At 43.5% G+C, this 24,795-nt stretch overlaps 1 protein-coding gene across 1 annotated transcript; it reads left to right on the top strand.

The window, feature by feature from the left end:
* The first annotated feature begins 1,457 nt into the window (after nt 1-1,457).
* Nucleotides 1,458-23,556, top strand: Ythdf2 (YTH N6-methyladenosine RNA binding protein F2). Its single transcript, XM_075944808.1, has 5 exons — nt 1,458-1,812; nt 2,260-2,284; nt 2,910-2,989; nt 7,839-9,422; nt 22,644-23,556. Exons 1-5 carry the CDS (start codon nt 1,786-1,788, stop codon nt 22,665-22,667), a joined length of 1,740 nt encoding a protein of 579 aa, XP_075800923.1. The 5' UTR covers nt 1,458-1,785; the 3' UTR covers nt 22,668-23,556.
* Nucleotides 23,557-24,795: the final 1,239 nt, after the last annotated feature.

The raw sequence follows: 24,795 nt of genomic DNA, 5'->3' as shown, positions 1-24,795 counted from the left end.
GCTACAAAACTACAGAGAAACCCTGTCTCAAAAAGCCAACCCCCACAACTGTATTGCTCATAGGTTTAATTTTTGCAACAACAAAGGCTATTATTAAAAATCCCTGCATAGAATGAGATTTTTTTGATTTAAAATGTCTTTGCCAGCTGGGCATGGTGGTGTATGCTTTTGATAACCAACATTCAGGAGGGAGAGGCTGGCAGATTTATGAATTCAAGGCAAGCCTGGCCTACCTAGTGAATTCCACGACAGCTAGAGACTTTGTGTGTGTGTCTAAGCAGAGGTTTCTCTGTAGTTTTGGAGCCTGTTCTGGTACTAGCTCTTGTAGACCAGGCTGGACTCGAACTCACAGAGATGCGCCTGCCTCTGCCTCACGAGTGCTGGAATTCACCGCCTGGCTCAGCTAGGGACTTTGTAGAAGCAGCCTGTCTGAAACAAACAAACACACCCCCTCAACAAAACAAATAACAACAAAATGTCTTTGTGCATCCTTTGGATCTCCTCCAGATCTTGGATCCTGAATACATGATTTCTTTTTGAGCGGTTGAAGGATGATATTATGTTCTTCTTTGTTTCAAAAGCAGGGCTCTGTTTAATAGCTTGGCAACTCTGGGCAGAATAGTTAATATTGGTTTTCCCAGTTGTAACAGGGCCAACTGCTAGCCACTCTGAACTTGTTGAAAGTCTTGTGTGTTGGAAAACACTCGCTGACAAAGCCCCGCACACAGCAGGTCCTGGAATAAAGTTCATTTTCCTGTCGTCGGATGGAGGCTATTTCCTCTTAAAGCCCCGCAGGACGTCTATAGGTGCATCGGACTCTGTGGAAGTGTGTGCGACATCGTGCGCACACGCGTGAGGTGTCTTTTTCTCGGAAATAAAGCCCAGAGTTTACTGGATTATTTTAGGGTTAGTGACGTCTCTGCAAAGTGACTGCATATATTTCTTCCTCAAACGTCAAAGGGGTGAATGTGTTTTGCGGAGGGCAATGGGAGCAGGGGTTTTTTTTTGTTTGTTTGTTTTTAATACTTAGTAGATGTATTGCTCCTGAGAGCTCTTTGCAAGTTCCTGAGGAAGGACGATGACAGCACTCCTAGGGAAGGTGTCTCCTGGGTCGACCTCCAGGAAGTTTTCCCCGTGAACTCTCAGGACCTTTTCAAATTGGAGAAGAGTTGTCCAATGCAGTTCCGAACTAGGGTTCAAGTCTCGCATGCACAGACGCCTGTGCATCATTAAGAACCAGAACTTTTGCATGTTTTCTTAAGACATAGTCATTTCTCTCTTGGCATTTGCCAAAATTTCCAGTCGCGACCCTGGCCACCGGGCGCTCCTAGGCCCAAAGCCGCGGCGGTGGGGGCGGGGGAGACCGCGCGCGCGCGCCCCGCTTCCGCTCCTCCAGGCCGCCAGGGGGCGCCACGGGCACGGCTCCGCCTTCCCGAGGTGCTCCGCGCCGGCTCCCTTCCGCGTGGGTGAGCGAATGTGAGAGTCAGCGCTCGCGCCGCGCGCGCCGCTCGACTCTGCTGCTCGGCGCCCATAGTCCGGCTGCGAGGGGCGGGCGCGCGCGTAAAAGCATAGAGACGGGCGTTGAGCTGCCCGCCTAGAGCGTCGCCGAGTCGGAGCCGGAGCCCGAGCCGCGCGCTGTGTCTCCGCTGCGTCCGCCGAGGCTCCGAGTGTCAGGGACAAAAGCCGCCGCCGCACCCTCTGCTCCCGCCGCCGGGGCTCATCCGCCACTGCCGCCGTCCTGAGGAGGAGTCCGCTGCCGTCGTCCCCAGTGAGGATCCGAGAGCCATGTCGGCCAGCAGCCTCTTGGAGCAGGTACAGGCCCAGCCCGCATGTCTCGGCCATTGTGTGAGTCGAGACGGAGCCCGACTAGGCCCGGGCCCGCCGCTCCGGGCTGGGCCGCGGCGGCGCCTCTCGCGGCTTGGGATTCCGGCCTGAAGCCGGCCGCGCCCTGCGCCTCCCGGTCTGGCCCGCTCTTCCCGCTCCTCCCCGGACCTCGGGGGTGGCCGCGCCGCGCCGCGCTCCCTCCTCACAGCGGCCCGGGCTTCCCTTCCTCGTTTCCTCCTCCTTCCCTCGTGTCGCTGGCGACCCGGGCCGGGTGACCCGGCGGCCTAGCGCGTTTCCCCGCCTCCCCCTCACCACGCGTCCCCTCAGGCCTGCTCCCTTTCTTCCCCGCTCGGGTCCTGCTCTCATTAGTCTTTTTCCCCTTTCCGTTTTCTTCCCGGACGACTTGCTGCTCGGCGACGTCCCCTCCTCCCGCAGAGACCAAAAGGTCAAGGAAACAAAGGTAAGCCGGGCTCCGCCGGTGGCCGCCGGCCGGGCGTGGGGGGGGGGCACGCCGGACAGCGGGGGCGGGGTCTCGGGGACGCGCCCCGGGGAAAGGACCTTTCCGAAGCCGCTCGGTTCGCAGGTGCCTCGCGCGGGGCTCTCGACCCTTTTGGTGTGCTCCTGCAGCTGGCGAGCAGCTTTTTCGTTAACAACGAGTAATTCATGAGCGGGTGGGGGTGGAAGGCGCTTTGCAAAGCCCCAGGTCCTTAGTTTCCCGTAGGTCTTAGGAGGCCTTTGTTTTCCCTCCTTGCCGATCACTTTCTGGAAGTAACTTAGATGTGGCGGGGCGTGGGGGGGGAAGCCGGAGGGAATTGAAATTCGGAGGCGCCAATAAACCGACCTTTTAAAAAGAACAGCTTGCTCTGGGGTGGAGAGAGTCAGGTTGTTTTTTTTTTTCTCTTTTTGTTTTATGTTTTTTATTTCCCCCACTGGGGAATCTCGCTTCAGCCTTGGCGCTCACCGTTATCCCTGAGAGCTTGGTTGGTGGCTCTGCACTAGCGTGGGTTCTTCCTGGTGAGGGTGTAATTGATGAACTTGGGGGAGCTTGTCGGACCAGGACTTCCTAATCTGACTTTCCCCTCTAGTACAAAATGGATCTGTGCATCAAAAGGATGGACTGAACGACGATGACTTCGAACCTTACTTGAGTCCACAGGCAAGGCCCGTGAGTAGCTGATCATTTTCCATTATCTGTTAGACTTTTCTGCCCTATCAGTCAGTCTCACTTTTGTGTAGGAGGGGGTTTACTTTTAATACTTAATAACTTGTTATAAACCGTTTATTACAAACGTTATAAGCTGTGTGGTCAACAAAGTAGGTGCTCTGAGACCATATACTGATAACAGGTCGCTGTGTAAGTGCAGTAATACTGGCCTGAGTAATGAATTGTCTCACATTTACCAGGAATATATCAGTGCCAAAATTAGGAATATTGGCTAGTGTTTAATGCTCTGACTGCGCTGAAGGAAACAAAACCTTGTCTTTTAGGAAAATTGGGTTACCAGTGTAGTGAGGAGATTCTAGTGTGTAATCACGTGTGAACTTCAGCGATAATCGCTGGTCTCTAGTGAACTCTTCATGTAATAAAATTGTTTCGAAGTGAGACAAAGTGGGATGCTTGCTCTTTGATTTGCACTAATTTAGTATTTCTAGAGAACAGCTTTGTATACCTCTTGTGGCTGATGTAGTTATGAAATGAAGTTACGGTTAGGACACTTTAGCACAGTTGATGGAGTGTGTTCTGGAACTAGCTCTGTAGACCAGACTGGCCTCGACGTCACAGAGATCCCCTTGCCTCTGCTACCCCAGTGCTGGGATTAAAGGCGTGCGCCACCATAGCCCAACCTTACATAAAATTTTTGAGATAGCCTATCTAAACATTTTCACAATGAGAGTACAAAAACCATCTAGGGTAGTGGTTCTCAACCTTACTTTAATACATAGTTCCTCATATTTTGGACCCCCCCCATAAATTATTTTTCTTGCTGCTTCATAACTAATTTTGCTGCTGTTGTGAATTGTAAATATCTGATAATCAGTAGATAATGGGACCTCCCCCAAGGGTTGAGACCCACAGATTGAGAACTGCTGATCTAGGAAGTGACTGGAAAAAGTTTCCACAGAGGACAACCAGCTAATCAGGAAAGTCAGGGAAGGAAGTAGAGGAATGAACTATTGATAGCTACTGTTAATAAAATAGTTTGCTTTCCTAATAACTGTAACAGAGAGTGGGAACATTTAGAATCAATATATGTCTGCATGCATGCATGCATGCATGGGAGGTGGGGCGTGGTTTCGAGACAGTTTTTCTTCTCTGTCCTGGCTGCCCTGGAACTCACTCTGTAGACCAGGCTGGCTTCGAACTCACTGAGACCCACCTGCAGACTCTGCCTCCCTAGTGCTGGGATTAAAGGCATGCACTAGCACTGCCTGGCTAGAATCAGTTCTAGGTAGTGCTTGTAAAGTATTGTGTAATTCAGATTTTTGAGCTTTATGGCATGTGGGGACTTGACATTACAGGTATAGACTTTCATCTGTCTTGGCATAATCCATGCTAGTAAGAATGTTTTCTTTTTCTTTGAGAAGTAAGCTGGAAGCTTAAGTAGTGGTTTTTTGTTTTTCTTTCTTTTTTTTTTTTTGTGGTCTAATCAAGAGTACTTTATAGAACTGGGAATGATCTCTTCTTGCCTTTAATTCCAGGACTAGGGAGACAAGAGGCAAGTGGATCTCTGAGTTTGAGGCCAGCCTGGTCTACATAGAGAGTTCTAGGACAGCCAGGACTATTACACAGAGGTTTAAACCCTGTCTCAAAAAAACAAAAGAACTCTATGCCAGTCATGACTACATGCATAGCAATACTGTCTCAAAAAAAAAGTAATTTATGGGTTTTGTTACTGTTGTTTTTTATGTGTGGCGTGCTTAACACAGGGCCTTATGTATACTAATTCATGTAATTTTTCCCCCCACCCCCGCCAGTGTTTCTCTGTGTAGCTCTGACTGTTTTGGAACTCTGGACCAGGTTGGCCTTGAACTCTCAGATCCACCTGCCTTTTGCCTCCTGAGTGCTGAGATTGAAGGCGTGAGCCACCACTGCCTAATTCATGTAATTTTTAGCTGTTTGTTTCTCCCTTCCCTTCCTCTCTCCCTCTCTCTTTCCCTCCATTCCTCTCTCTCTCTCTTTTTTTTTTTTTGGTAGTCTCTTTATGTAGTTTTGAGTAGCTTCACACTCCCTGAGATCTGTTTGCCTCTGTCTTCTGAGTACTGGGATTAAAGGTATAAGGCACCATGCCTGACCTTATCAAACTCCTATTAGCTGAAAATTTTATTATGTAGATGTGTTTAGAGGCTAGAGAATACTATTTATGCTGTTTCTGGCCTTGGCAATACAAGTCTAAGTCCTAAGGTGCTTGCTGTTTTCCAAGTCTCTTCAGGATAGCTACCTATTGGTAGCTAATGAATTGATATATAATGAGTGCCTTATTAAGAACTATTACAACTAAGGCAGACTATGAATTGAACTATGTGTTTACGGAGATCAATTTTTTATGTACCTCTTGCTTTTCACTTGAGGTTATTCTGTGTGCCGTAGGGTTCATTTAATTTAATTTTGAGATAAGTTCTTACAGTGTTGCCCTGTCTGACCTGGTATGTGTATGTTGACCAGGTTGGCTTCCAGTTGACAGAAATTCTTCTGCCTCTGTCTTCCTAGTGCTGGAATGAAAGGTGTACATCACCATGCCCAGCAGTGCTGTAGGTTTTTTATGCAAAAATCACAAACTAAGGAAGACTTGCACAATACCATCTATTTCCGTGATTTAAAGAGTAATTGTGCGTGATTTCATATTTCTGATTATTTAAGGTTATAGACTTATGTCATATTTTTATACTTCTAATGCTAAAGGTATAATACTAAGTTCAAATGATTGCCATTCATCTGGTAGATGATATTAAACAGGAAGTACTCCCTCCACTCCCCACCCTTCCATATTTAAGTTCTTTGGAGATCACTGTTTCCACTCTAGGTTATTATAAAGTTTATATGGTGAACATTGTTAGTTTATGAGGGAAGAATGCTTGAACAGACAATTGGAATAGAACTTGAAATTTGTAAGTTTTTTGTTCTTTTTCTTAACCCCCTTCCAAAATTTTCTTACACACCCACACTGACTAAATAGCTGGACATATATGTGCTACTCTACAGATGTGGAAGGCAGAGAACAATTTTTAGGAGTTGACTCTCTGTCCTCCACGTATCAGGGGCCTACCTCAGGTTCTTGACCGGATTACTCACTGAGCCATCTTGCCAGGTTTTGTTTTGTTTTGTTTTTTTTTTTAACCTTTATTTATGTGGGTGTGGGCCTACACAGCCTATATATATTTGGAGGTCAGAGGGGAACTTGATGGTGCCAGTTCTCATCACCTTATGGTGCTCGTGATTAAACTCAGGTCATCAAGCATGGTGGCAAACACCTTTACTCCTTGAGCCATCTTTTGGCCCTCATAGGATTTATTAATTTTATGTTTTGACTTATTTTTTTTCCCCGAGACAGGGTTTCTCTGTAACTTTGGAGCCTGTCCTGGAACTAGCTCTTGTAGACCAGACTGGCCTCGAACTCACGGAGACCCACCTGCCTCTGCCTCCCGAGTGCTGGGATTAAAGGCATGCGTCATCACTGCCTGGCTTGGCCTGTGTTTTGTTCTGTGTGTATTGTATGATATGTACAGTGAATTTGTGCCTGGTGCCTGTGGAGGTCAGAAGAGGACATCAGATTCCCTGGAACTGGAGTTACAGATGGTTGTGAGCCACTCCATGGGTGCTAGGAACTGAACCCAATTGCTTTTAGCCATTGAGCCATCTTTTCAGTCCCTACTTTTTTTTTTTTCCTTATTGGACATAGAATCTGTTTTTGTTAGGTCTCAAACTCAATTTATAGCTAAGCTCTTGATTTCTACCTTCATACCTCATACTCACCGCTTACTAGGCTTACAAGAGTGTGCCAGCCATGAAGTCTGGCTCTTTTGCTGGGAAGCTCTTGAACACTGATCCTCCATAATTCCCAATTTTCAAATCTAAAATGAATTAGTTTTAATAAAGACATCATCTCCACTGGGCCTGAATTGGCAGGAGTTAGAAGTAAGCCATAGTTCTACACCTCTCTGGGATATAGAGCAAGACCCTTTAATTGTAGCTCTTGGGAGGCAGAGCAGGGGGATCTGTGGGAGTTCAAGGCTGACTTGGTTTAAGCCAGCCCGAGCTGCATAGTGAGAGCCTGTCTAAAAGTAACAACTGCCCAGGCATGACGGGGTGTGCCTTTTGGGGGGGGGGAAATGGGGGTATGTATGGGTGATTTGCCTGCATGTATGTTATGTTCCACGTGTGTGCTTTATTCACAGAAGGCATCAGATCTCTTGGGCCTGGAGTAACAGATGGCTGTTAGTTGCCATGCGTGTGCTGGGAACCAAACCTGAATCTTCTGAGGTTCTGCAAAAGGTTTTAACTGTCCAAGCCTAGTGGTACACACCTTTAAATCCCAGCACACTGAATTCTAGGCCAGCCTGGTCTACATAGCAAATTCTAAGACAGCCACAGCTACATAGTAAGACTCTGTCTCCAAAACAGTGACAACAAAAATCTCTATTTACTGTGTGTATCAGCTTAGCTTTACATGCTTACACAGGACCTTTAGGTATGGTGTGACATGCCTTTAACCCCAGCACTTAGACTCTGAGGCAGGAAGATTGCCTTAAGTTTGAGGCCAGCTGGGATATATATAGATATATATATATATATAGATATAGCACATAAAAGCCAGCAACCAAAAAAGATTTAAGCAGCTGTCACATCAAAATTTTATATTGTTCAAAAATGCCAGGAAGTTTACAGAAAGGTGAATGGACTATTCCCTTTTGTGGTGATGGCTCAAATACTTGAGTTGTGATTGTGGAAGGGATGTCCTGTTATTTATATTATTTATATATATGTTGTTTTGATGTATTTATCTTTTCTTCCACAGAATAATGCATATACTGCCATGTCAGACTCCTATTTACCCAGTTACTACAGCCCTTCCATTGGCTTTTCCTATTCTTTGGGTGAAGCTGCTTGGTCTACTGGAGGTGACACAGCCATGCCCTATGTAACTTCTTATGGACAACTGAGCAACGGAGAGCCCCACTTCCTACCAGATGCAATGTTTGGGCAACCAGGAGCCCTAGGTAGCACTCCATTTCTTGGTCAGCATGGTTTTAATTTTTTCCCCAGTGGGATCGACTTCTCAGCATGGGGAAATAACAGTTCTCAGGGACAGTCTACTCAAAGCTCTGGATATAATAACAATTATGCTTATGCACCCAGCTCCTTAGGTGGAGCCATGATTGATGGACAGTCAGCTTTTGCCAATGAGACCCTCAATAAAGCTCCTGGCATGAATACTATAGACCAAGGGATGGCAGCACTGAAACTGGGCAGCACAGAAGTTGCAAGCAGTGTTCCAAAAGTTGTAGGCTCTGCTGTTGGTAGTGGGTCCATCACTAGTAACATCGTAGCTTCTAGCAGTTTGCCTCCAGCTACTATTGCTCCTCCAAAACCAGCATCTTGGGCTGATATTGCTAGCAAGCCTGCAAAACAGCAACCTAAACTGAAGACCAAGAATGGCATTGCAGGATCAAGTCTTCCACCACCCCCAATAAAGCATAACATGGATATTGGAACTTGGGATAACAAGGGTCCTGTGGCAAAAGCTCCCTCACAGGCTTTGGTTCAAAATATAGGTCAGCCAACCCAGGGGTCTCCTCAGCCTGTAGGACAGCAGGCCAATAATAGCCCACCAGTGGCTCAGACATCAGTAGGGCAACAGACGCAGCCATTGCCTCCGCCTCCACCACAGCCTGCCCAGCTCTCAGTCCAGCAACAGGCAGCTCAGCCAACTCGCTGGGTAGCACCTCGGAACCGTGGCAATGGGTTCGGTCATAATGGGGTGGATGGTAATGGAGTAGGACAGTCTCAGGCAGGTTCTGGATCTACTCCTTCAGAGCCTCACCCAGTATTGGAGAAGCTTCGGTCCATCAATAACTATAACCCTAAAGATTTCGACTGGAATCTGAAACATGGCCGGGTTTTCATCATTAAGAGCTACTCTGAGGACGATATCCACCGTTCCATTAAGTATAATATCTGGTGCAGCACAGAGCATGGGAACAAGAGACTGGATGCTGCGTATCGTTCCATGAACGGGAAAGGTCCCGTTTACTTACTTTTCAGTGTCAACGGCAGTGGACACTTCTGTGGAGTTGCAGAGATGAAATCTGCTGTGGACTACAACACATGTGCAGGTGTGTGGTCCCAGGACAAATGGAAGGGTCGTTTTGATGTCAGATGGATTTTTGTGAAGGACGTTCCCAATAGCCAACTGCGACACATTCGTCTAGAGAACAACGAGAATAAACCAGTGACCAACTCTAGGGACACTCAGGAAGTGCCTCTGGAAAAAGCTAAGCAGGTGTTGAAAATCATAGCCAGCTACAAGCACACCACTTCCATTTTTGATGACTTCTCACACTATGAGAAACGCCAAGAGGAAGAAGAAAGTGTTAAAAAGGTAACCGTCTTAATCAGACTATGGGGAAGGAGGAGGCCTTAGAGAGGATAAGAAAGTTATTGCAGTGAGTGAATGGTTAATAAAATCTCTGTAAATAATGCTGTCATTTAGCAGCTCAAGGCTTTATGGGAGGATAATTGGTCTTTTGAACCCTAGTGTGAAGGAATGTGAGCTTTAGTGGAGAGCAGAAACAGTACGGTTTGAACTGAACTGGTATAGACAGATAATTGTAAAGCTACAAGAGGGAAAACTGAAGTGAAAGGAGAGGGTGGTGGCTATAATGTGGGGGAAAGTATGAATGCTCTTTGGACTTAGTCTTTGCCTTTGGTAGTTTTGTGTTATTTTCAAGACTTGATGTGTTACCGCCTTGAAATCTGTCTGCTTCTGACAGTCGATTTTATTGTTTGTTAGAACTTTGCTTTACTCTTTATAGTGTCTACTTTATTATTTTTTTTTCAGTGATGGGAATTGAAACTAGGATATGCTAGGCAAGCCCTCTGTCCCTGTGCTACATGCCCAGCCATTGGAAAGTTATCATATGTAAAACTTTATTATATGAAACTTTAAAACATCAGTAAAAGGGTTGGAAAAACAACTGATTGGTTGCTGTTCTTTTTCTTTTTTTGGTTTTTCAAGACAGGGTTTCTCTGTGTAATAGCCCTAGCTGTCCTGAAACTAGCTCTTGTTGACCTGGTTGGTTTTGAACTCACAGAGATCCACCTGCCACTGCTGGGATTAAAGGTGTGCACCACAGCCGCCCAGCTGCAGTTGCTGTTCTTGCAGAGGACTTGAGTACAATCCTATTACCCACAGGGTGGGTGACTTGCAACTACTCATAACCCAGTACCAGGGGAACCGACAGACATGCAAGTCCACCACATGTGTTCATGTAGAACATTTATGACCCAACCCCCCCCAAAACCTGAACATTAGAAAACCTCTTAGTTCTTACATTTTATTATTCAGTCACTTTCTCTTGATTTTTCTGTATCAAGTGGAAAGAGTGATAGACAAAGGATCCCAACTAGAGTGATTTGTTAGAAATAGATAGTGTTTGCTCTGAAGGTATTAGGTATATGAAATTTTAGGACCATAGGTGAGGGGGAATGTTTGCTTTTATTAAAATTTACTTTTATATGTTTTTTTTTTAAAGATTTATTTATTATGCATACAGTGTTCAGCCTCCATGTATGTCTGCAGGCCAGAAGAGGGCACCAGATCTCATTACAGATGGTTGTGAGCCACCATGTGGTTGCTGGGAATTGAACTCAGGACCTCCGGAAGAGCAGTCAGTGTTCTTAACCTCTGAGCCATCTCTCCAGCCCATATATTTGTTTTTATATGGGGCTGAGTATATTCATGTGTACCACATATATACATGTAGAGACCAGAAGAGGATGTTGGGTGTTCTAGAATTGGAGTTACATTACAGGTGGTAATAACTCTGCCATGTTGGTGCTAGAAATTGAACCCAGGTCTTTGAGAATAGCTAGTGATCTTGACCTGAACTGTCTTTCCACCTTTTTACTACTTATATTTTATTAATTGTGTATAGGTGTTTTGCCTACTTAGGTGTCTGTGTAGTACATGCAGGCCTGGTACACACAGAAACCACATGAGGGTTTCAAATCCCATGAAGCTGGAGTTTCTGTTGAGTTATGCTTACTTAATATTTGTTCTGCTAGTGATTGAATTGAATCTGGGGTGGACTTGTATTTTTATTTTTTACTTTATACCAGTCCTCTGGATGGAATGAAGTCCTTGAACATGCTAGGGAAACAGTCTGTCTCAGAGCTAAGCTCCTGGATCTATATTGATTAACTTTTGGTCAAGGATGTATTTGGATTAAATTCATTGGAGTGATTAAATGAGTAAATGAAACTTGGAGAGAGGATCTCATAGTTTAGACCTCAGAATCATTAACTGAAGATACTTTGAATCTCTGAAACTAATTTTTTTGTTTGTTTGACTTTGGAGTCAAACTTACTAGGTACACCAGGCTGGCCTTGAACTCACAGAGATCTGTTTGCCTCTGATGGGATTAAAGATGTTCACCATCACTCCCAGTGCTTGAAGCTAATTTTTAAAAAATATTTTAGTTTTTTTTCTAAGCTTTTAGATTTATCTTTTATGCTTTTGTATGTCTATGTATGGTTGTGAGCTGCTGTGTGGGTGCTGGGACTTGAACCCTGATCCTCTGTAAGAACAAGTGCTCTCCCAGCCAGCCCTGCTTAGCTTCCTAGATCGGGCGCATTCAGGGTGGTATGGCTCCAAAACTAAAGAGAAACCTGTCTCGAAAAACCAAAACAAAAAACAAGTGCTCTTTAACTGCTCAGTCATCTCACTAGCCTCAATAAATATGTAGCCTAGACTGACCTTGGACATTAGGTGTAAGATTCTTAGAATTGACTATTCTTTTACTGTTTTCCTAGAATGAATGCAGTAATGAAGGTTGTCAAATAGTGTCTAGGGTAAGGAGTGTAACTCTGGTAGAATGTTTGGAGAGCATGCACCAGACCTTGGGTTCTATCCTTAGAACCATCCTCCTTTAAATAAAAAAGTAGAGACAGAATCCCAGCACTCGGGAGGCAGAGGCAGGCGGATCTCTGTGAGTTTGAGACCAGCCTGGTCTACAAGAGCTAGTTCCAGGACAGGCCCCAAAACCACAGAGAAACCCTGTCTCAAAACAAAAAAAAAAAAACAAGGTAGAGACAGGTGTATCTGTGAGTTTGAGGCCAGCCTTGTCTGCAGAGCGAATTCCAGGACAGGCTCCAAAAGCTACAGAGAAACCCTGTCTTAAAACCAAAAATTAAAAAGTAAATAAATAAAAAGGTTTATTTCCAAAACCACACATAAAGATTTACATGAATGAGCATCCTAATTGTTCTTAGGCTGGTGAACAAAACATCAGATAAAAATTAAAGTTTTGATTATATTTGTGTCCCATTGCCTTTTAGTTAATGTTCTGTGTGGGAAGAAACTTAGGTTTCAGGAAGGCTCAATGCTTGCCCTGTTTCTTTTCCAGTCAGAATTGTCTGCTCACTTGGTTGTTTCATCTGTCTTTGTATAACTGACTATAATCTGTTATTAGTTTATTAGGCTCTCAAGAAAGTTTTGTGAGAATGAGATTCATAGCTCATCAAGGCACTAGGTGAGGTGTGTGTTCTTTGTGTTAGTCACAAGAAGGCAGAAGACTGGGTAGCATGTAGGGCGGTAATGCAGTAACTTGGAAGTAACTAGGAAGCACTTTAAACTTACCCTGAGGATGACATCACAGCTGTTCTGAAGGCCCATGATCAGACTTGTATCTTGGCAGACCACACTGAAGTAGAGATGGCCATTATTGCCAACCATTATTACTGAATCATTCTGTCACCTGATGTAATTCAGTATCCTGAAACCTTCAAACATTGCATCTGTCTGGCTTGATATTTCCAGTAAATTTTAGTAATATCTTTGTGTCTTTTGGGTGTTTCATTCCTCCCACCCTCCTACCTCTAGCCCTGCTGGCCTTGAACTCCTGATTCTCTTGCCTCCACCTGAAAGCTGGGGGGTTATAGGCCAGTCAAGTCCTGATTTGTAACTTTTTAAAACTTTGTATCTAAAGCATTATTTAATTGTGAGAGAGAGCACACACAAACCCATGCATGAAAGTGGAGGTCAGGGTCTTCGGCTTGCTCTTACGGGCTGACCCATCCAAACTGGCCTGGTTCGTAACATCTTTTTAGCTTTGAGTATTCTCCACTTATTTGTACACCACATCAGGCACTGTGACATCATTTTAGTGGCTTTGTAGTCTGTTATAAACTTGTCTGATTTTATTTGGGACAGCCTGACTGTATAGCACAGACTGACCTCAATTCGAAGCAGTTCTTCCTTAGCCGCCTAGGATTACAGATGTGAGCCATTGCACCTAGATTCTGTATTTTCTTACTAAATGATTAACTTAGAAATCACCATACCTGCCTTTGCTCACAGCACTCAGGAAGCAGAGATAAGTGATTCTCTGGTGAAAAGAAGGAAGAAAAGAAAAAAAAATACTTATTGTTGGTTTCCATTTATTCCCTACTCCAACACTGGAAGTTACCTCCTCAGACTTGAATGGACATCCATTGAGTTCTGTTTGTGGGTGTTTTCTTATACTCAACTGTGCGTGGAAGTCAGAAGATAACTTGTAGGAGTCAGTTCTCTAGCCATCGTCTGGAAATGTAGCTTTGTTGGTAGAATGCTTGTTCAGCGTGCACAAAATCCTGAGTTCAGCTCCCAGCACTGCATAAACTGAGTGGCCCGTGATGCCTCTAATCCCAGCACTGGAAGGGTGGAGACAGGAAAATCAGAAGTTTAATGTTACCTCTGGGGCTAACCTGGGATACAAGGCACTCTTGATCTAAAGGGAAAAAAAGAAATGGAGGAATGTGAGTGAAAATTCTACAGGTTCAGCATCTCTGCTATTTGTTGGGTTGTTTAGCGGGGAGAAATGAGCAAAGCCTAGATTTCTTTGCTGAAATGTTGTAAAGGTGGCTACAGCTTTTGAAGCATTGTGTCGAATTCTTATTGAGTGCCTTGATTCAAGGGACAATGTGATAAAGAACTTTCCTGTAGCTCTTTATTTTGTTGTCACTTATTTTTTGTGTGTTTGTATACACTTGTGGGTATCTGAGCCATCGTGTGGATGTGTAGGTCCGGCAGTCTGCTGTCGTTCTCTGATGACATGGTGATTCCCTGGGATCATACTTGACAGGCTTGGTTCCAGCACTTCACCTGCTGAGCCATTGTTGACCTGATTATAGCTCTTGAAAGAAAAAAAAATAGTAAATTAAGGCAAGCAAAGGTGATCTCTTTCTGCTTTTCTGTATTCACTATTGACCTCTAGGTTTGCAAATGAGCCAAAAGGAAGAACACTGAGTGTTCAAATGGCTCCATCACCAGAGGCTGACAGTTAAGTTGTTGCTGCCCCCTTTTGGACACAATTATAACTCCAACAAAGGTAGTGCAAGTATCTGCGTAATACTTTCCACCCTGCTGAGTAAACAAGCTCCAGCCGACCTGGTGTGAAGGGATAATTAGAACATGAGGTCACCTGAAATGTATAGAGCAGTGTATGTTCCATTGCTGACACTGGGCCAGCAAGGTGGCCCCGTGAGTAAAGTGCTTATGTGTCAGCCTGACAGCCTGAGTTCAGTCCCTAGATCCACGTTTTTGTTTTGTTTTTCTAAAGATGGGACAGAAAAACTTCAGAGATGGTCCAACAGTTAAGAGCATGTACTGCTCTTGGCAGAGATCTGAGTTCAGTCCCAGCACCCCTTTATCCTGGGTAGCTAACAAATACCTGTAACTTCAGCTCCAGGGAGGTCGGTGCCTTCTATGTCTGAGGGTACCTGCACTCACTTGCATAGACATACATAATTAAAAATTACAAAAGAACTTTTAATAAAAAAAGATGGAGTATGATAAAGATGTCAACCTCTGGCACAGACAACCACACCTACAACACACTCAGCTGTACGCTGCATAAAACACTAAAAATATGGAGAATTGATGGAGGAAGGTCATTGGCTAATAAAGGAACTGCTTTGGCCCATCTTATTGGTTAGGACGTAGGTAGGTGGAGTAGACAGAACAGAATGCGAGGAGGAAGAGGAAGTAAGGTCAGACTTGGGAGCAGACACCTCAGAGAGAGACGCCATGCCCCGCTCTCGGGCAGACACACGCAATGAAGCTCCGACCTAGAATCTTCCCGGTAAGACCGGTGCTATACAGATGATAAGAAATGGGCTAGTCCAGGTGCGAGAGTTAGCCTAGAAGAGGCCAGGTAGAAATGAGCCAAGCAGTGTTTAAATGAATACAGTGTCCGTGTAATTATTTCGGGGCAAAAGCTAGCCGGGCAGGCGGCTGGGGTGTTGGGGACGCAGCCCTGCCGCCGCCCCTATTACTACAGAGAATGATTTTACAAAATTGAACACTGCATGCATGCCTACACTTGCATTATTGCACACAAATAACTTTCTTTAGATTTACTTATTTATTGTGTATACAGTGTTCTACCTGTGTATATGCTTACATACCAGAATAGGACACTAGATCTTATTACAGATGGTTGTGAGCCACCATGTGGTTGCTAGGAATTGAACTCAGGACCTCTGGAAGATCAACCAGTACTCTTAACCTCTGAGTCATCTCTCCATGCCCCTGTTTGAGACCAAGTACAGAAGGGATGAACAAGACCGGCTAAAACTAGTATCAATAAAAGTTTTATGGAACAGTTAGTTGCATGTACATTTGGAAGGAGGATGAGTAGGGAAAGATAATGGAAAGACGAAGGTAAAGGGGAAAAAATGGCCAACAGATCTCTGAGGCCTAACTGGTCTTCATAGTGATTTTCAGGCCAATCACGGCTATATAATGACCATCTTTATTAAAAGGTTGAGCTGTTATAAATAGAGGAAACTATTCTTTTCAACTTTATTTGACCTTGAATTTAGGATTATCCTGCCTCTACATTTCTGGGTGCTGGAGTTACAGGTATGTGCTACTGTGCCTGATTTTATGTGGTGTAGGAGCTTGACCAGCACTTAGTGCATACAAAACAAGTACTACTCTATCTGTGGCTTCTGTATCTGTTGATTCAGCCGACTGGCTAGTAGTATAACTCGGTAGAGTACTGTTTACAGCCTGTTCTTGTCATTGTTCCCTAAGCAGTGTAGTACAGTAATTATTTACAAGGCATTTGCATTTATAATATGATTTAAGGGGACTTAAAGTCTATGTGGATATGTTGCTCAGTGGTGAAATGTCAGCTGAGCATTTTCAGAGTCCTCTGTTCTATCTTCACCACCTAAGAAAAAGCGTATAGCTGAGCAGTGGTGGCACTGCCTTTAATCCCAGTACTAGGGAGGCAGAGACAGGTCTGTCTTGAAAAACCAAAACAAGAAAAAAGTGTATAGGAGTGTTGGTTGTATGCAGGCACTACTATTTTCTTTGTTATTACTTTTATACTGTGCCATTTTCCTTCCCTCCCTCCCTCTCTCCCTCTCTCCCCTCCCCTCTCTTCCCCTACTTTGTAGTTGGAGGGAGACCTTGAACATGGTCCTGCCTCCACTTCCCAACTTCTGGGATTATAGGTTTGTGCCACTATACCTTGCCTGATAAAATTAGTTGTGAAATTGTTGCATTTTGCATATAGCTCTTTTTGTTTGTTTGTTTTTGTTTTTCGAGACAGGGTTTCTCTGTGGCTTGGAGCCTGTCCTGGAACTAGCTCTGTAGACCAGGCTGGTCTCAAACTCACAGAGATCTGCCTGCTTCTGCCTCCCGAGTGCTGGGATTAAAGGCCTGCGCCACCATTGCCCGGCTGCATATAGCTCTTTTAGTAGACAGCCACCTAATGATTTCGAGAATAGTCGACTAGTCTTGGTAAAGAGGCAGCGGGATCTCGTTGAGTTCAAGGCCAACTTGGTCTACAAAGTGAGTTCCAGAACAGCCAGGACTGTTACATAGAGAAACCCTGTCTCAAGAAACAAACAAACAAAATTTAGTCTGGTCATTCTGAAAGACTCATCTATTTTCAGCACTGTATGTGTGTTCATTCACAGCACCGAAGAATATGAATTGATTATATCCGAACTATTCAGATTTATTTTGGGAGATATAGTCACACTTTTAACATTAATATCCAGTGCTTGTGATTATGATTCAGTTGTGTCTTATGAACACTCAGAAGTAGAGAGAGGGCTAAGGAGTATAGATAAAGCTTGCAAGCATGTGCAAAACTTTGAGTTCAATCTCCAATACCACAAAAAAGGAAGAGAGAATAAGCAAATGATACATAACTGGGTAGGGTAGCATACGGTCTAGGAGGGTGGAAATCTCACAGCCTGTGTCAGCCAGCATTGTCTTTAAAAATGAACTGGGGCTGGAGAGATGGCTTAGCACCTGCTCCTTGCAGACAACTGGAATTTGATTACTAGCACATATGTCAAATTGCTCACAACTGGTTGTAATTCCAATTCTAGGGGATCTTCCAGTATCCTCTTTTGAACTCTGTGGGCACTTGCATGCATGTACACAGACAGACATTTAAAATAAAATGAAAACTTAACAGTGACAGGAGGAGGGGTTGTAAAGATGGCTCAGAGGTTAAGAGCACTGACTGCTCTTCCAGAGGACCCAAGTTCAATTCCCATTACAACCATCTGTAGTTCCATTTAATTATTTTGTATGGGTATGCATGGGTGGGTTTGGAGTGTGTACATTGTTAGACCTCTTCCTCTATTTATTCTCCATCTTTCTTTGTTTTTCGAGACAGGGTTTCTCTGTGTAGTTTTGGAGCTTATCCTGGAAATCACTCTGTACACCAAGCTGGCTTCGAATTCACAGAGATCCTGTCTCTGTTTCCTGAGTGCTGGGATTATTTATAAGCATGCACCGCCACCACTGGACCTCCATCTTATTTTTTTGAGACTGCATTTCTCACTGAACCTGGAGTTTACTGCCTGGCTAGTGAGAACTCTGATCTGTTTGTCTCTAGGGCTGTTGGGGTGTGTCACCTTGACTGGCTTTGTACGAGTCTCGGAATCTGAATTCAGTTTTCCATGCTTGTACAGAAAACACTCATCTAGTTTTGGAAAGAATACTTTAAGTTTTAGTTTTTGTTCTTTTGAGACAGTTTCTTTGTGTAGTCTTGACTATCCTAGAACTAGCTCTTGTAGACCAGGCTGGCCTCGAACTCACAGAGATCCTCCTGCCTCTGCCTCCCGAGTGCTGGGATGAAAGGTGTGTGCCACCGCCCAGCCTGCCTCTCCTCTTGGGATTTAAAGACTGGGATTAAAGGCATGTGCTGCCACCACCTAGCCACCCAGCCGGTATTTTTAAAGAAGAAAAGATATTAAAGTAGAGACAGCTGGTTGGTGGTGGCGCACGCCTTTATTCCCAGCACTTGGGAGGCAGAGGATCTCTGTGAGTTCGAGGCCAGCCTGGTCTACAAAGGGAGTTCCAGGACAGGCTCCAAAGCTACAGAGAAACCCTGTCTCAAAATCAAAAAACAAACAAACAAACAAACAAACAAATAAAGTAGAGACAGGTGTGGTGGGCCAAACCGCTTAACCCCAGTATTTAGGAGGCCAAAGCAAAGGTATTTTTAGATTTCATAGAGTAAATGAACACTGCCACCTTGTGGCTTTCAAGGTATTCCTGTGAGCAAATTTTTAATTTTGTAATGCTTTGTTTTGTAGTACTGGGTATTGAATTCAGGGCCTTGTGGGTGCTAGACAAGCTCTGTTGCCAGCCAAATCTCCATTTCTCTAATCAGATTGAAAGTAAGGAAGGGGGGCTGAAGTGGTTTGAATAGAGGTATGGGTGTTACTTGTAGTTATTTAAGCAAAAGACTAGAGGTTGAGGCTTAGAAAATTTTTTTATAGTTACTTACTTTTAAAAAATTGCCTTTAGCCAGGCGATGGTTGCACATACCTTTAATCCCAGCAGTTTGGAGGCAGAGACAGGCAGATCTTTGTGAGTTTAAGGCCAACTTGGTCTACAGAGTGAGTTTCAGGACAGGCTTCAAAGCTACAGAGAAACCCTATCTGGAAAAAATAAAACAAAACAAAAATGGAAAAAAAAACCACAAAAATTACCTTTACATATTAGAGAAGGGAGTTTGAGATGTCAGTAAGAGGACACATAATTACAGATAGATTAAAGGTGTAGCAGGTCTTTCTCTGCACTGCCAGCTCCCAAGTAATGACACAGAGACTTATTAAGTACGAAAGCTTGGCCTTAGTTTAGGCTTGTCCTAATTTAAATTAACTTATTTATTTATTTATTTTTGGTTTTTTTCGAGACAGGGTTTCTCTGTGGTTTTGGTTCCTGTCCTGGAACTAGCTCTTGTAGATCAGGCTGGTCTCGAACTCACAGAGATTCGCCTGCCTCTGCCTCCCGAGTGCTGGGATTAAAGGCGTGCGCCACCAGCGCCCGCAACTTATTTATTTTAATGTATGTTCTGTTGCTTGGCTTGATGCCTCATCCCTCTGTACTACTCATGCTGCTTTTTCTGAGTAGCTCACAACCCCACCTTTTTTCCTCTCTTAAGTCCTCTCTGCTCCCAGATTAATCCCTGGTGTCTCCACACATGCAGGCGCACAGATGCATCTTACATACACACATACAAAGTGACTGGGGTGTACTTTCAGGGACCTGATTTTAATTCCCAGAACCCACATAAATAAAAACTACTGGTATTGGAGGTAAATAAATCTCGGAGGCTCACTGGTCAGCCAGCCTTCCTGCCTAGTTGCCTGGGTGAAAGACCCTGACTTAAAAAAAGTAGATGGCACCTCAGGAACAATACCCAAGACTGTCCTCTGGCCTTTACTGGAGCACCTGCATACACACACAGAAATGACAAGTGGATTCAGAGGTGATTAGGTATACTTGAAGAGGATTCCTGGGATGTAGAGACGGAAGAGTTAAAGGTCAGCCTCTGAATTCAAGGCCAGCGTTTAAGTGAAACCCTTCCTCAAAGGTATGGAGGGTCTAAAGAGTTGGCCTAGATCTTGTTACTCTTGGGAGGCAGAAACAGGTGAATCTTTGTGACTTCAAGGTCAACCTGGGCTATAGAACAAGTGCCAGGACAGTCTCCAAAGCTACACAAAGAAACGCTGTTTCGAAAAACCAAAAAGAAAACAAAACAAGAGCATTGCCTTCTGTTCCAGAGGTCCTGAGTTCAATTCCCAGCATACACATGGTGGCTCACAACCATCTGTCTGGTGTCGTCTTCTGGCCGGTAGGCATACACACAATATTGTATACATAATAAGCAAGTAAATAAATAAATAATTAAAAAAAGAAAAGAAAATAAAAACCAAAAACAACAACACAGTCCTGTCCCAGCCTTACCAATGCTAAGATTACAGATGCATACCAGCTGATTTTGTTGTTATTCCTAGTGCTGGAAATTGAGCCCAGAGCTCTGTACATTCAGTCAAGCATTCTACTACTGAGCTTCATCCCACCTCCAAGTGGTTGATAGAAAGTGCCATTGAAAGATTGGTTAACGTTGGGATGATGATGATGATTATTATTACTTATTTTTTCTCAAGCTAGGGTTTCTCTTTGTAGCCCTGGAACTCCCTCTGTAGACCAGGCTGGCCTCCAACTCAGATCCTCTGCCTCTGCCTCTGCCTCCCACTTGCTGGGATTACAGGTGTTCAGCACCTCCTGGCCAGGATTATCTTTTCGAGACAGGGTCACATTCTAGCAGCTCTTGGTGTACTACTTTAGTATCTTGAATGCTGGGATTGTGGGCCTGTGCCATGGTGCCTGGCAGTTTTGTTTTACTTTTTAAACCAGTTTTTCTACTGTAAAGCAATACATCTGTCTTAGTTACTTTTCTGTTGCTGTGATAAAACAAAATGACCAGGGCAACTTCTAAAAGTGCATTTTATTTGGGTTTCAGAATTTTTGATGGTAGGACAAAGGATTAGTGTAAGGAGCAGCTGAAAGCTTATATCTTGATCTAAAAATTGGAGGCAGGCAGACAGAGACAATGGGAATGAAACCTCCAAGCCTTCCCACCAGTAACAAAGCTCCAATAAGACCTCATCTCCTTCCTTATTCTTCCCAAACAGTTCTGGCAACTCAAGTATTCAAACATGAGCCTATGGAGGCCTTTCTCATTCAAATCATAACAGTGTCTGTTCTTGAAATTTTTGGGAGAGTTTAATAGAAAAATTCTAGGAACATTAAAACTTAAGTTTTTGTTACGTTGGATGGAACTTCTTTTTTGAATAGCAGCTGATTTTCAGAGAGGTTGGAATATATGGGTTAGTTATAATGTTAACTGCTGTGCTGTGATAAGTATAGCATCTCCTTGTGACATTTTTATACATGTGTATAAGGTACTTTATTACACATGTAGAGAGCCAAAGGTGATATTGGGTGTCTTCCTTGGTTGATCTCCACTTTATTTATTGAGATAGGCTCTCTGATTTCCCACTTCTAGTCCAGCTTGCCCTGGCAATCCCCCTCTGCCTCCCCCTTATGGTGATTAAAGTTGTTTAGTTTTTCTCAAAGATTGACATACTGTAGCAAGGGCATTGATACAATGATGAATACAACTGATTCATCTTGGGTAGATAGTCTTGGGGGGTAAGTAACTTCTTTGAAGGTTAGTTTAAGATGGGAGTAATGGCTTGTTGTATTGTGCTTATCTGTAATAACAGGACACTGAGGGCCAAGGCAGGAGGATTTCAAGTTGGGACCAACTTGGGTTATGACTTATTTATTTATTTATTAATTATATAATAAAATAAATATTTATTTATTTATTATGTATTCAATATTCTGTCTGCAGGCCAGAAGAGGGCACCAGACCTCATTACAGATGGTTGTGAGCCACCATGTGGTTGCTGGGATTTGAACTCAGGACCTTTGGAAGAACAAGCAATGCTCTTAACCGCTGAGCCATCTCTCCACCCCCCCCCCCCCTTTTTTTTTTTTTGAGACAGGGTTTCTCTGTGGCTTTGGAGCCTGTCCTGGAACTAGCTCTGTAGACCAGGCTGGTCTCGAACTCACAGAGATCTGCCTGCCTCTGCCTCCCGAGTGCTGGGATTAAAGGCGTGCGCCACCATCGCCCAGCTGTGACTTTTTTTTAAAAAATATTTATTTATTATGTATACAATATTCTGTCTGTGTGCATGTCTGCAGGCCAGAAGAGGGCATCAGACTTCATTACAGATGGTTGTGAGCCACCATGTGGTTGCCAGGAATTGAACTCAGGACCTTTGGAAGAGCAGGCAATGCTCTTAACCACTGAGCCATCTCTCCAGCCCCGGGTTGTGACTGTTTTAAAACAAAAAATAAGCCTCAGAATTAAAGTCCTTGGGGTGAAAATATGGAGATTATTAATAGTTAACAGTACCTAGGAATAGAGTCCAAGTGTGGACTATCAGAGCCGTGTTAGAGGTTCAGTGGAGACAGACACACAAGTTAGGACTAGGCACACAGAGTCTCTCTACATAGCCTTGACTGTCCTAGAATTCACTCTGTAGACCAGGCTGGCAAGAAACTCATAGATCTTCCAGCCCTTTGCCTTCCAAGTGCTGGGGTCCAAGTTGTGTGCCACCACCGCTAACCAGGCCTTTTCCTTTTAAAAACATTGTAGTTTTGAGTTTGTTTTTTTATTACTTTAGATTTTAACTAACTATTTCAACTTTTTTCTTATCTCCCCAGGAACGTCAAGGTCGTGGGAAATAAAAAGCGGTTCTGCACGGACTGAAGCAACGGTTGCATCTGCTTATCCTAAGAGGACACAGTGACCTTCAAGAAAATTAGGACTTTTTTCTTAATTTCATTGACTTCAGAGACAATTGCAAACTTGCAGTTTAAGTATTGGAATTCACAAAAAAAGAGAAAGAAACATAGGACTTAACTGGAAAATGGAGAAAAAAAAAGGAAAAAAAAAAGGAAAAACCTAAACAAAAATTCCCTCTAGGTAGTTTAGGTAAAAAAAATGTCCCTTTTATTTTGGCTTTGGTTGTGATTCAAAGCATAATGCTTTGGGTTTTTTTTTTGTTTTTTTGTTTTTTTTTTTGTCTTTTTTTTTTTTTTTTGTCTTTTTACTATATTTTTCGGATTTTTAAGTCCGTAAGTGCATACAATTTTCTCTAATTTTTAAACCCTTTCCTCTTCCCATTTTGACATTTGCACTTGGAGAACACTTGAGTTGCGCAGATTTTGGGTGTCCACCCCAGAAAGTGGGAATTTGTTTTTCCCTTCCGAACTGGAAGAAAATTTTTATGAAGAATTTTTGTCTAGGAGAGTTTAATAACAGTGTTACCCAAGGTTGTGTCTGTGAGGGTGACTCATTTTCTCTGACCCTTTGTTACTCAAAGTAAAGTACTAGGAGTCCTAAGAAGTGTTCTGTTCTTGTACATTATAACTGATTAAGTCAGGATTAATTTGATTTCAAAGCTAAGAACAGTGGTAAAAACTTGTTTTCAGAAATGCATTTTGGAAGAGAAAATATTGTAAAACATGTAGTGAATGTTTCTTCAGTTTCTTGTTCAGCCAATGAGGAAAGGGCATTGCCTTTCTTTTTACCATTAATCACTTCTCAATAAACGTGAGATCCTGTTGAGCATCACTTCTGTGGCATCTAGTATCATTTGTCTGCTCTATTTAGGGAAGAAAGATTTTGGTGTGGGGTTTTGAGAGGTGAAATAGTGACTCACTTTAGAAAGTTAAAGACCCTGTGTGGAGTTGCATTCCTGTACTCCGAGCACTTAGGAGGTGGGTGCAGGATGGGTAAGCTCAGAGCTTTTCCTCACCACATAGCAAGTTTGAGGTTAGTTGGGCTACATGAGATCCTGTCACTAAGAACGATTCTATTGAAAGTATATAGTTTTGGCTTGCTTTATATTTAAGGACTAGAAACCCTTACTTCTGACTTCTGTAAACCAAGTGTGACAGTATTCATAATGCTTTGTTTCTGGTTCCTATAGAAAACAGCACCGCTAAACCACTCCATAGTATTTGTATTTTAGGTGCCAGGTACTATGCTAATTCCATAGGAACCTCATTCCTACAAAAACAGGTAGCACCCAGTATCCAAGGATGTAAATGTTCAATATATGGCTAACTTAGACAGCATTCCCCAGAGATTTGGGTCTCAAAAGTGAAATTCTGCTGGCTTGCTCTTTGTACCCTTTGACCATAGTGGAATTTGTTTATTTCCTAAGGTTTAAAGGGCTTCTCTGCTTTAGAGAATTTTGCTCCTAAGATGTCCCAATTTTAGTGAAACTCCATACCAAGAGGATTTTGAAAATGGAGTTTAATACTGAGGACAATGTTGCCCTGGTATCCCTGTTCCAGGCTGCTCAGTAATGCTGGGCCATAGCTCTGTTAGTAGACGCTTCCTAGGCCCTAGGGGGGAAGTCAGTGTTGTTTTCTAGCATTGTAGCCAGCACTGTCCCCCAAATTGGAGTTCTCGGTGTTTTCATTAGTTTGAATACATATGTTTTACACATCGTGATTGGTGTTTGGCCTGCATATATGTCTCTGAGGGAGTCAGATCTACTGGAATTGGAGTACAGACGGTTGTGAGCTCCCATGTGGGTGCTGGGAATTGAATTCCAGTTCTTTAGAAGAACGCCAGTTGTTGGTACCTGAGCCATCTCTCCAACTTCACATTTAACTTAACTCCTGTGGGTTTAACAGGGTTCTCATACGTCATTTGGTTTAGTAATTTGCCTTCAAGTGGAAAATATCCAGAGAAAAGCAGTTTTACCTGTGTTTTCCCCTACTTTATTTAAGTTGGGTATGAACTTATTCAATATGGCTTTTTACAATTTAAAACATTAGCCCTTCCGTGGTTTAAGCCGCT

This window comes from Microtus pennsylvanicus, chromosome 13 (genome assembly GCF_037038515.1).
Source record: "Microtus pennsylvanicus isolate mMicPen1 chromosome 13, mMicPen1.hap1, whole genome shotgun sequence".
NCBI lineage: Eukaryota > Metazoa > Chordata > Mammalia > Rodentia > Cricetidae > Microtus > Microtus pennsylvanicus.
Note: the sequence above shows the minus strand (reverse complement) of the source record. Positions and strands in the feature narration are given on the sequence as shown.

Bases quoted from the DNA above. Each gene is read 5' to 3' on its own strand.
- Ythdf2 (XM_075944808.1), top strand. From the start codon at position 1,786: ATGTCGGCCAGCAGCCTCTTGGAGCAG. The intron at 2,285-2,909 runs GTAAGCCGGGCT...TTTCCCCTCTAG, and splicing joins AAAAGGTCAAGGAAACAAAG to TACAAAATGGATCTGTGCAT. The intron at 2,990-7,838 runs GTGAGTAGCTGA...TTTCTTCCACAG, and splicing joins TGAGTCCACAGGCAAGGCCC to AATAATGCATATACTGCCAT.